General features: G+C 38.7%; 1 protein-coding gene across 2 annotated transcripts in view; it reads left to right on the top strand.

Annotated features, from left to right (window-relative positions):
- The window catches only part of LOC311302253 (inactive dipeptidyl peptidase 10), a 58,163-nt gene that overhangs the window by 36,204 nt on the left and 9,221 nt on the right, over positions 1-12,738 (top strand). For both annotated transcript variants that reach the window (XM_084427976.1, XM_084427977.1), the window contains exons 8-17: positions 2,017-2,137; positions 2,420-2,574; positions 2,715-2,812; positions 5,262-5,385; positions 6,720-6,764; positions 6,970-7,074; positions 8,660-8,751; positions 9,349-9,396; positions 11,752-11,870; positions 11,953-12,000. In XM_084427976.1, coding sequence (XP_084284102.1) covers positions 2,017-2,137; positions 2,420-2,574; positions 2,715-2,812; positions 5,262-5,385; positions 6,720-6,764; positions 6,970-7,074; positions 8,660-8,751; positions 9,349-9,396; positions 11,752-11,870; positions 11,953-12,000 — 955 coding nt within the window. The remainder of the gene's footprint in view (positions 1-2,016; positions 2,138-2,419; positions 2,575-2,714; positions 2,813-5,261; positions 5,386-6,719; positions 6,765-6,969; positions 7,075-8,659; positions 8,752-9,348; positions 9,397-11,751; positions 11,871-11,952; positions 12,001-12,738) is intronic.

Raw genomic sequence — 12,738 nt, 5'->3', positions numbered from 1 at the left:
GTGTCAGATAAGAGAGACATACAAAATGTGCAGAGCAAGGGGTCCCGATGACTGGAGTTGAGAACCACTGTTCTATTGTATTATAGTGAGCTTCCTTAAAGGGATAGTTCACCCTTTTCTCCCAAAATGAAATTTAAGTCATGAATTACTCACAATGGTGTTAATTTTTTTCTTTCTAAATGTCCCACTTGCGCTTGTCCATATAATGGCAGTGAATAGTGACCAGCATCAAGCTTTTTTAAAAAGACACAAAAGTATCACAGAATGATCCAGTGGCCCCTATCATACACTCGGCGCAATGTAGCACCAAGCGCGACGCCAAGTGTTTTTTGCTAGTTTCAGCCTGACGCAGTTATCATTTTCACGTCCTGCGCCACGTTGTTTAAATAGCAAATGCATTTCCGCCCATTTGTGCGCTCCATGGGTGTTCTGGTCTGAAAACGAGGTGTGTTAAGGCGCATTGTTGGCGCGTTACTATTTTGAGGCAACTGAAATTGACTGCACCATTGACCGACAAAAACCTGGTCTTATAGGCGGGTCCACAATGCGCGTCCACTCTGCTTATTGAACACACAGGGACGCGCAGCAGCACACAAACATGCCAAAAAAAAAAAAAAAAGATAATAAAAGGACTAAAATGTAAAAGATTAATATTGTGTAATATTCAATTTTTCCTCTTGCAAATTCCTCCATGTAAATAGCAAATCCGCCATGGTGCGAGCGCAACTGGCTTTTAAAGGGAATGGGAGATGAGACTCTGGTTGGTTTATTTCACGTTATGCCATAAACACTCATTAAGAATAGGGACAACCCTTTTAGACCATTTTTCCGGAAAAAGTGGATTCGGACACGCCCTAAGTGAACTTGCGCCTTGCGCTTTAGACTGTGCGCTTGGATCGTTAAAATAGGGCCCAATGTGTTCTGGGGGTACACGATATGAAATGTAATGTATTTTTTAAGGAAACGATGTTCTCATTCGTGCGATTCTGTTAGCGCCGCAGTTCACTCCGACTTGCCTAGGAAAAGCAAAAATGTGACACGAAATACAATCCATGTAACTACTTCTCTGAGGTGAACATATCCATCGCGTTCGCTGTAACAAGAAGTTATTGCGTTGACATGTCCAATGTCATTCTGACTGTCATCAGACAAACCGAGTTACAGTCACTACGTTTGTCACATGACCTTAAAACATTAATACCAATTTCTGGCATGAAATTATAGATGGCTCAGGCTGATAGGTCTTTAACTCAGTTGTAAGCGATCACATCATCATCTACATAGCGCAGCTGATTGGTTGCTGTTGCATCAGCGGCCAATGAGCTGCGACTCAACATTCAAATACCGGTAGTGTTGCTGTTAGCAGTCTGCAGCGTGCTTTCAGAAACCCTCCACCTGATATGATATGGGGGTTAATTCATGTATGTTACATGTGCAGCAGCTTTACATGCTCACAGATATTTCTGTGAAAGTATTGGCAGTAGCAAGTGTGGGTACTTGTTCTGCAGCATTATAGCAGATCTATTCCGCCAAGACCAAATACATTTACATTGCCATATTCATTACCATGACAATCTCTATTACCATGCCAGTCTCTCAGAGAGTTGTCATGATAGAACTCCTTTAATTCAGAGAGTTAAGTCATCTTAAATAAAAGGTTATTTTTGTGATTTTTATTTTATTATTTTTATGTTTTATTATATTTAAAAGGTTATTTACAATTTGGCAGTCAAATCAAATGACTAGTCAAGGGGAAAAAAAGTAATAAAAAAAAAAGAAAAAGAAAAAAAAGTTCCATGGAACCTTTCCATTCCACAAAAGGTTCTTTATAGTGGAAAAAAGTCCTTTAGATGATTAAAATGTTCTTCACTCTAAGAAAAGACGTTGTGGAACCCAAATTGGTTCTTCTATGGCATCACTGTGAAAAAAACAACAACCTTTTGGAACCTTATTTTTAAGAGTGTTGGATTATGACTTCATCTATTAATGCTGGTTGTGTCTCTTTGTTTATTCCAGGTCTATATCTTTGAGAATGACATCTACTACAAGCCAGATGTGTCTAGCAAGGCGATGCGTCTGACAGCTACGGGCAGAAATGGAATGGTGGTTAATGGGCTGTCTGATTGGACCTACGAGGGTCAGTGATTTTGGATGAGTCTTCTTCTTCAATACTCTCTTTCAGTCCATCACTATAATGAGTCACCTTAATTCTGTGTGTACTTTGAGACAAAATTTTGACAATCCCTTGAAGACATTCCAGTATTAATGAAGAGATTATTATCTCATTTGGCCTTATAAATACACAATGAGAAACGTAAATGAGATTTATGATCGTAAGCGTAGGTCTATGATGATATGTGTGAGGGTTAATTAGCCTCATCAAAATTTTATTTCTCTCCCTTACCTTGTTCAACTTTAGAGGAGATATTGCTGAAATATCCTGCGTTCTGGTGGGCCAAAGACGGCGCACGCCTGGCGTATCTGTCCATTAACAACTCAGCCACTCCTTTTATGGAGATACATCACTTCCTGGGTGGGGTCTACCCTTCTAACGTCCTCTACCCATATCCAAAGGTAAAATCAGTTGACATGCAGCATACAAATTTCTTTTATATGACAAAATAACCTCAAAATGAATCAGAAACCACAATAAAAGTCTATATTGAATAATGAATGCAAATGTCAAATTTTGTTAAAAGTATTGCTCTGTACAGGCAGGTTCCAGAATCCCATCAGCCAGTCTGTTTGTGGTGAATTTATACGGTCCAGCTCACACGTTAGAGATGATTCCTCCAGACTCCCAGAACAGCAGGTGAAGTTTATCTTTCATTAACGTGTCCGTAATTGTGAACATGCAACATATGCAGTGCACAGGCTGTGGATACAGAGCTGTTAATTTTTAATATCCTTTTAAACACATGGCAAAATGTGTCTTAACTGTCTATTTATTCAACTAAATCTTTTATGCATGATGTTAAAAACATCGCAAGTGAGTTGTATCTGTTGCTTAGGCAACAAACACATTTAAGAAGTTCTTCATGATATGCAAATAATTTGTATGACGCTAAAATGAAGTTTACTCTCTAACAAATGCGAATGTTTTTTAATGGGTGAACATTATGATCAATTGTTCTCCACACTGTGCATACTGCCAGAATAAGACTTGAAAATGGATGTAGTGTTATAAAGATGAAGTTTTTAGTAGTTTATTCAAAGTAATTCCTTCATTATTAACACTTTTATTACCATTTTAAATGCATTATGCATATGCAAACCAAAGAAAACGGGGTTGTCGCCCTGTGGCAACATTGTACAATGGATTATTAAGAGTGGTTTGATGTTACTCACTGAGGATTTTATTATATTTGCAGTAATAACTTGTTGTCTTTGGTAAGTTACTTTTTTATGACTATTTTTTGTTGTTTGCCCCAACCCCTATAGTCCAAAAAGTACAGCCTGTATCATCCTAGGTTTGTCAGTGTCAAACATTTAGATTGTGGAATTATTGGCCATTCCTCAGAGCAAATATGCTCCTGCTCTGTCAGATTAGATGGAGAATGCCGGTGGACAGCAATTTCAGGTCTTACTGCTGATTTTCAATTGGATTCAAGCCTTGGCTCGGGCTGTGCCGCTCCAGAATACCAACCTTCTGTATTTAAGCCATTCTTCATTTTTCGTTTTCGATTTGAGTCTTTGTCCTGCTGGAAAATGAATCTTCACTCTAAACATATAGCTTTCATGCTGATTTTTGTTCTTGATGGCAGTCAGCTTTCTAAAAATCATCCCCTGAGTGTGATTCAATTAAACCTTTATTTTACAAGGTTAGTCCCTTGAGATTAAAGTCTCATTTTGCTAGAGAGACCTGGCCAAAATAACAACAATAAAATGTTAACAAACATAAAGCAATGCTCTAATATTGCTTGTAGTGTTCCTCATTTTCCAAGTTACTTTGGATAAAAGCATCTGCTAGATAAACTGTAAATATGAAAAGAAAACAGGTTAAAAAAGAGTTTAGCCAACTAAACTGGGGAAATTTACTAGCTAAACATTAAAAAACTGACACGGAGCAACATTACTGATGAAAAAGGCTAATAATTGTGTTATAAAACCATTTAGAATATATGGGGCCCTATCTTGCACCCAGCGCAATTGACTTTGTACACTGATGCATGTATCATTCCTAGTTTGCACCTGCGCAAAGCGCGCTTTTCCCTCCACAGAAGCACGTCGCTAAACTAGGGAATGAACTTGCGCTCCCCGGGGCGGTTCAGCGCAAAGAGGAGGCGTGTTCCGGCGCAAACTTTCCTTCATGCTATTTTGCAGGTTTAGAAAACAATTGCGCCACTAACCAGGAAAAAATAGTTTAAAGTCAGTGGCGCGTTGCGCATGTTATTCATATGCTATTTTAAGGGCGCATGCTTGGCCATAATCAATGTAGCGTGTGCACAACGCGCATACACTTTGATTCTCTCATCTACACAGAAGCAGCAGTTTTCATTTTTGCAAATCATACATTATTACGATAGATAGATAGATAGATAGATAGATAGATAATTTATTATAAAAGCATACATCTAGCTTACACATTTACCCAAATTATCATACGCCTGTTTAACCCAAGTTAATTTGGGTGGTTTCTCCATCCCCAACGTCCCTGACGAGAGCGTTGCTCTCCTTGGCTGTGAACCGCTCATGGCGCGCGCCTGGCAAATCCGCCGTTATAATAGGAATCCGCTTTAGAACAAGCGCGCCTGCTCTTAAAGGGAATGTGAGATGTCGCTCTGATTGGTTTATTTCACGTTACGCCCAAACCACACCTATGAATAATGAAGCTACTTCAGACCAACCCATTTTAGATTTGCGCCTGGCGCAAGAGTCATTTATCCCGCCGGGAAAATAGCAACAGCGCCAAGACCCGCCCACAAAGTTACTTGCGCTGTGCGCTTTGACACTTGCGTTTCAGATCGTTAAAATAGGGCCCATGGTCTTTTTGACTCAAAATTGATTATAATAGACTGTTTCAATAAAGTTTATGAAGCTGCTTTGATACAATCTGTATTGTAAAAAGCACTAAAGATGACTTGACTTGACTTGACATTAAGATTAATAAATGCTGTAAGTAAAAGTACTGGTCAAGAACTGAACATTAGTTAATGCACTAGCTGATGTTAAGAAATAAGACCTTATTTTAAAGTGTTACCTAAATAATGGATAAAGTGGTGATTCTGAATGCACTCTACTCTCTCGCTCTCTTTCTCTAGAGATAGCTACATCTCTATGGTGAGCTGGATAAGCAGCACCCGTCTGACTGTGCGCTGGTTGAACCGTGTCCAGAACCAGTCCGTGCTGTGTGTGTGTGAGGCCACGACAGGGGCCTGCTCAGAGGTGAGGGGTTTCCAGCTCATCCACTGCTCTCCACTGGGTATCTTTACTCTTAAAGTATCCATCGATCTGGCTCTCACTCTTTATTCTGCTCAGAACATACAGAGAATCGCTTGCTTCTCTTCTGCCAGCTCAGCCTAATTTCCTTCTGGAGGCGTGAAAGACTAACTCAGCTTTACTTTTAAGCCTGAATTTTAATGCGCAGCCTGTCTTAATGCCTAAAGGTCATTCCCTTTTTATGTCCGAGTGATTGAATGCATGCGCACAGGAGTGTCTGACAGTGATGTGCAGTCCTTGTTTGATTTCTACACCCTGTGTGTTCTGTGTTGATAAATCTGTCAACAGAGTTTTATAATTGGAGGCATTGGGAGCTGTGTTGAATTACACAACAGAGTTGAACTGTTTGGCTCTGGAAGTAAAACTCCCATTCATTTTCTCCATAGAAAAATAGATTTTTAACAATAATGTATATAAACGTCTCAAGACCATGAGCTCTGAGGTTGTTGAGCGGTGATCGAAGATTTCTGGACAAGCCACAATTCTTTTATTACGTGATTTTAGCTTAAATTAATCTCCATGCAAAATACTTAATATTCAAATGTATACAAATATTTAAGCAATCAAATCTTATAAATAAACATTGTTATAGTATTACATACAAAAAATTATATATACACTGCCATTCTTTAATGAACAGAAAGTTCAAAAGAACAGCATTTATATTAAATATTAATATCTTTTGTAACATTGTAAATGGTTTTACTGTCACTTTTGATCAAATTAATGCACCCTTGCTGAATGAAAGTATTTCTTTTCTTTTAAAAAATAAATGAAAATTTGACTGAACCCAAACTTTTGAATGATAGTGTAAAAATGTCAATGATAGTGTATTTTCCCATTCATTTTATATAGAGATTTCAAAAATTCATGAAAACAAGTCATACTCCACTACATGTCCCTTTAGGGTAAACAGTTAATCCGTTTTTAAGATTAACTTTAAGTGTTAGATAACAGCAGTCTAAATGTAAAAATAGAGGAAATTATTACGTACCATAATTCTTAAATAAAGGTAAAATTTAGAACAGCCTAATGGAATTGATGTGGAACTCTAGTTGTTGCAGACAGCACATCTAAACTGCAGATAAAAATGAAACATGCACTTCCTTAATGTGATGCCAATGAGAATGATGGATTGCCTGAAACTCTGCGTTAGCGGTGGAGTTTGTTATGATGTACTACTCTCCCTGGCAGGCTGAAGAGAACAAATGATTTAAAAAACATATTTTACTTCTAATATATAACTTGTCTAATCCTTTTAAAACATCTTTAATCTTTAGAAGCACCAAATGGCGATGGACTTTTGGCACAACAACCAGCGACAGGTAAGTTCAGCCTCTCTCTCTCTCTCTCTCTCTCTCTCTCTCTCTCTCTCTCTCTCTCTCTCTCTCTCTCTCTCCAGTTCTCAGGTTCCGTTCTTTGGTTCCTAAAAGCTGCATCCACCTTGGCAAGAAATCAATTGCATCAAAATGGTGTTGTCTCTCGTTGATCTGTTGGAGGAATGCATATTGATGGTGGCTTGTCCTTCAGGAGGAGCCATTGTTCACGGCAGATGGTTCCCTGTTTTACCTCATTCTGCCTGCCAAGCAAGGGGCCCGTGGGGAGTTCCTCCACATCGCCAGTCTCCCTGCTCAGGTCTGTGGGTGGAATAATTTCATACTCATGCTATGCACAGTGAAATTAGATGTACTTATAAACTTCGTGATTAGAAACCTGAAGTACCATACGTGTATGTGACTTTTTATGGCAAGTGGGGGCGATGTTGAACCCCTGTGTATTGTAAAGTCTTTTTCTCATTTTAACTGTTAGACTTTCATTTGAATAAATAGTTATGCTAATTTAGTCATTTACAAATTTATATCACGAGTTACATAGACCAATCTGTTCTTATATTCCTATATAAAAACATTACATATATTAATATATATATATATCTTCCTTTATCTTCCTGTCCACTGCTTTCCATTATTTCCCGCCTTCTCTTTAAACCTAATATAAGCTTTATCTATACATATAATATACTGATGAGCCAAAACATTATGACAGGTGATCCAAATTCTGTTGATCATCTTCTAACAAGGCCACATATTAAGGTCTGGGTAGATTGGATTGGACGCAAACAATCAGTTCTTGTAATCAACATGTTGGATGCAGAAGAAATGGGCACGAATCAAGATCTGAGGGACTTGGACAAGAGCCAAATTGTTATGGCAAGGTGACTGGGTCAGAGTATCTCTGAAACAGTAAGGCTTGCGAGTTTCTCCCGGTCAGTGGTGAGAATTTACCAACAGTGGTCCGAGGAAAGACAAACCACAAGCTGGTTACTGGGTGTTGGACGCCCAAGGCTCACTGATGCACGAGGGCAACGAAGGCCAGCCTGTCTAGTCCGAGCCAACATAAGGTCTACTGTGGCACAAGTCACTCAAAATTGTAATGATGGTTATGGGAAGAATGTCACAACACACAGTGCATTGCACTCTGCTGCATATGTGGCTGCATAGAGTAGTAGTAGCTTATAGTGCCTATGATAACCCCTGTCCACTGCCGAAAGCGCCTACATGGGCACGTGTGCGTCGGAACTGGACCATGGAAGAGTGGAAGAAGGTCGCCTGGTCCGTCTTAGTTCTAGTCCTGTTTTCTTTTACATCACGTGGATGACAATGGTGTTTCTTGGTGGAAGTGGCCTCTTTTAGCAGGATAATGCACACTGCACACATTGTTCAGGAATGGTTTGAGGAACATGATGAAGAGTTGAAGATGTTGCCCTGGCCTCCAAATTACCCAGATCTCAAACCAATTGAGCATCTGTGGATGTGCTGGACCAACAAGTTCGATCCACGGTGGCTCCACCTCATATCCTACAGGACTTGAAGGATCTGCTGCTAATGTCTTGATGTCAGATCCCACAGGACACCTTCAGGGGTCTTGTAGAGTTCATGCCTTGACCAGTCAGCGCTGTTTTGGCAGCACGTGGAGAACTAACAGCATATTAGGCAGGTGTTTTGGCTCAGTAGTGTATATCAAATCTGAAATTAAATAAATAAGTGAACATATACAGTACATTATTATATACATTTTTTTCTGTCATTTTCTTTAGATTGGATATTTCACATTGTCTAATGTTTCCTCGTCTTCCTGCCCACTGCTTTCCATTAAAACCCACCTTCTCTTTAGACCTCATATAAGCTTTATCTATCTCTTTCTCTTTCTTTTTCTTCAGGCTTCCACTCCTTCTGTATCTCCTCGCTTTCTAACGTCAGGGAACTGGGATGTAACCTCGCTGTGCGCTCTTGATGAGGAGAACGATAAAATGTATGACAGATCGAATTTTATGAGCAAACCATTTTGACTCAAAAGCCTCAAGACTGTGTCGTAAAGCATCTCATAGTCAACCAAACTACCTAATACGAGTAATTATAGAATTATTTACACCTAGCAATCCCATTTATCCCACTGAATCAGCATAGATGGCACTTAATTAAAATGAATACAGTAATTGAATGTTGAATTGACTGTCATTTTCTCACGGCGTTGTTCTCTAATTGCAGCCGCATAAAACAAACCCTCTTGAATAACCATCCCAGAAGTGATAGCTTTTTCAGAAAAAAAATACTTTTTTTTATCTTTTCAATGCATGAATATTTATAAATAGTCAGATCTATAGCTCAAATCAAAGTTTAGGCCCGTAAATCAATGACTTATACAATTAATCTGGTACTGACAGAAATGAATGCATGTCACAGTCATCCCTACTTTGCATGTGTAACAGATACAATCCTACTTAGCATGCCATGCAGCTGAATGAAGGCAGTATGTGGAAGTAGACTCTATTATTAAAGGATAAATGACTGACTACATAGTAACTCAAAAAACCTTTTCAGATTTCCTTAATGTGTTTTTCCCCTGTAGCTATTTTCTGAGCACGGAGGAGTCGCAGCAGAGTAGACACTTATACAGGTGGGTTCTGTCCCAAACGATACGTCTTTTAAGCTGTAATTGAGTATTTTATCATCACTGTCTAGGAATTCTGCACCTCTCATGCTGTGCTGGGCATTTGCATCTAAATCAGTCTGACAGCATTTGCACACCCTGTTGTGTTGTGAGATATTTAATTTCCTCAATAGGTTTGTGGGTTTTGGACGTCCATATCATCATTACATGTTGATATTCTTCATGCGCATTGACGGTCCAGTTTCTCACTATGAATAGTCATCGATGGCTTGTGCTGTAATCAGTTAAATCCTTCCAATTTACATCGAAACGTATCTGAGAGGCGTTTTCGGGGACATTCGTGAAAACCCAATAGGTTTTTTTTTTTACCCCTAGTGAGCTCCAGGCAAGAAGCCCAGCTAATTCGTTTAACAGAAACGGCAGCTTAGAGAGCTAGAGCAAGAGGCAGAGAGAGATAGAGAAGGTTGAAAAGGAGACGGGCTGAGGGGGAGGTGCTGCGCCTCACAAAGATTTAAACGGTGTTCTCTAACCTTTGATTAATGCTTTGAGCCTCTCACTTGCTCTCCGTGGGCCACAATTTCTCATAGATTTTTTTTATTGCGACCATCCGAGCAATATATGGCGAAAGTGCAAAGGTCCAGCATTGGGCTCAAGCATGTGGATAATGGAAAACTAGCTCAGCGTGTGTGTTTCACATACTGGAAGTTCTAGGGATAGTTAAGCCAAAAATGTACATTATCGTTCAAAAGTCTTTACGATTTTTTTTTACAAAGAAATAATTTTTTATCAAGGATGCATTCAATTTATCAAAAAGGGACAGTAAAGACAAAAAAGTTCAGTGTTCATTTTATGCTTCATGAATTTGGCAATCCTGGTCAATATATGCTTTCATTTTATGGAAAAGATGAACAGCATGAACATCATTAACTCTTGTGCTCTGTTGAAAATCCTTTACCTAATTTGGTGTTCCCAGTCAAAAATACTGGCCTTTTAAATGTCCCATTATGCTATTTTATTATCAAATATTCTTGTTTTCTTTCAATTAGAACCGGTTTTGTATTCTTTTTGGAACTGTTTGATCGTGCATAAGCTGCATAAGCTCAGATCAGTGAGGCCTTAATCAGTTCCAAAAAACTGATGTTTGTGAACAGGTTTTGGCAATAACATATTATAATAATAATAATTATTTTTAGGTCGTCATTTTTGACCAGTAACACCACAAGTGTAGGGAAGAAGGCAGGGAAAACATGCTTAAAAATGATCACATTATTTTTGAGAAGTTGATATACCCTGTGTGAGCAAATTCAGTAAGTTTTAGTCCAATGTGTTAAAAATGACTTGCATATTTGTCAAATGACTAGCAAAATGTTTCATTTTGGTTTCACAGAAGAAGGTCAGACAGGTTTACAAAGAAATGAGGTGGGGTAAATTATGACAGTGTTCATTTTTGTACTGAAGAATACTGTGATTGTCATTGATGCCAGTAGCGGCTCCTGACCGTAAATTTAGGTTATTTAGGTTTAGGTAAAACCAGAGCCGGACAGTAACGGAGTACATTTACTTGAGTACAGTACTTAAGTACAATTTTGAGGGATCTGTACTTTACTCGAGTATCATTTTTGGGGAGTACTCATGACTTTACTCAAGTACATTTGAGAGGCAAATATTGTACTCTTTACTCCGCTACATTTCTATCCATAACTGTGAGTACCCGTTGCTACTTCTGAGAAAAAAAGGAAAAAAAAAGGAAAAAAGAAAAATCTCAGAAACCCTCAATTTGCTCAAGTTTCCCTCTCAAACGTGATTGGATTGTGCAGGCACCACTGATTGGGACAGCCTATCAGCAATCACCTTCAGCTTTCCGCCAAAGTAAACTCCATGGTCAGATTTAGATAAGAGACGAAACCATGGACGAAACAATGGATGAAGACGCAGCAGGTCCATCCCGGGAATGTGCCAACCCATGGCCCCACCTCGCCAGACTATTTCAATGTTCTGAACAATTTGATGATAGTTTTCGCTTCAAGTGTTTGCTGTGTTTACCAATGTAAGCACTGTGGCAGTAGTAATGCAATATTTAGAAAATGTACTCTTGTACTCTTGATACTCAAGTACTTTTAAAAACTTTTACTTAAGTAGACATCTGACTGTAGTACTTTTACTTGTACTTGAGTAAAATTTAGCAAGGGGTATCTGTACTTTTACTCAAGTAATGAAGCCGTGTACTCTGTCCGCCTCTGGGTAAAACATTTTGTAAGTTGTATACTATAATCGCTGTACAAACGCAGAACGCTTTTAGCAGAGGTTGATGGCATTAAGATGATGGGTTGTAAAATAATGAAATGCATGCTTGTTGACTAGTGTGGAGCTTGGAGGAGTGTTTCATCGCCAGTGTCTGACATGCAACCTGTTTGAGCGATGCAGCTTCTTCAAAGCGGACTTCAGCCACAATCAGACATACTTTACCCTCTATTGCTTGGGTAAGGTCACTGACTCTCTCAAACACACATTTAGGTGGATGAATAAAGATGCACATGTCTTATCTCTGTCATACTTTTACAGGCCCAGGTGTCCCAAAGGTGACCATTCACAGCACAAGTGATCCATCCAGTGAGTAGAATTGATACTTTCCTCATTACAAGCTGTTTTTTAGTCAGCCATGTGTGGCTGTAGGAAAGAAAGATTTTGATTACTAATAAAATTGTGTCAAAAAAGTAGACAAATATTTTTTTTAATGCACACTAGTGAACATTTTTCTGCTTCTAAGGCAAGTATTACTATTATTATTGTGCATACTTAGGGTTAGGAACTCAAGTTTTTTTTACTATGAACATGAATGTTAAATTAAATTGTAATTGACTTCTAATTAAAATAATGTCATTAATTACTCACCCTCATGTCGTTCCAAACCCGTACTATTTTTGTTCATCTTCAGAACACATCCCACCATAGACAGTTACGCTACTACTACTTTGATGCTTAAAAATGTTCATAAAGAGATCTAATCTAATCCATATGAATTAAGCGGTTTAGTCCAAATTTTATGAAGAGACTCGATCGCTTTATATGATGGAACAGATTGAATTTAGGCTTTTATTAAAACATTCATCAACTCACACATCAGTTGTGGTAAATGGAAGCTCAAGCATGTTTTTTGAGCTTCCACAAGGACCAATGACGTTCATTCTTGTGTTACACAGCAGTTTTGAGCTTCCACAAGGACCAATGAGGTTCATTCTTGTGTTACGCAGCAGTTTTGAGCTTCCACATGGACCAATGGGGTTCATTCTTGTGTTACACATAAGTTTTGAGCTTCCACAAGGACCAATGAGGTTCATTCTTGTGTTA

This window comes from Rutilus rutilus (genome assembly GCF_951802725.1).
Source record: "Rutilus rutilus genome assembly, chromosome: 13".
Taxonomy (NCBI): Eukaryota; Metazoa; Chordata; class Actinopteri; order Cypriniformes; family Leuciscidae; genus Rutilus; species Rutilus rutilus.
The sequence above is the reverse complement of the archived record's forward strand: the minus strand, read 5'-3'. Positions and strand labels throughout refer to the sequence as shown.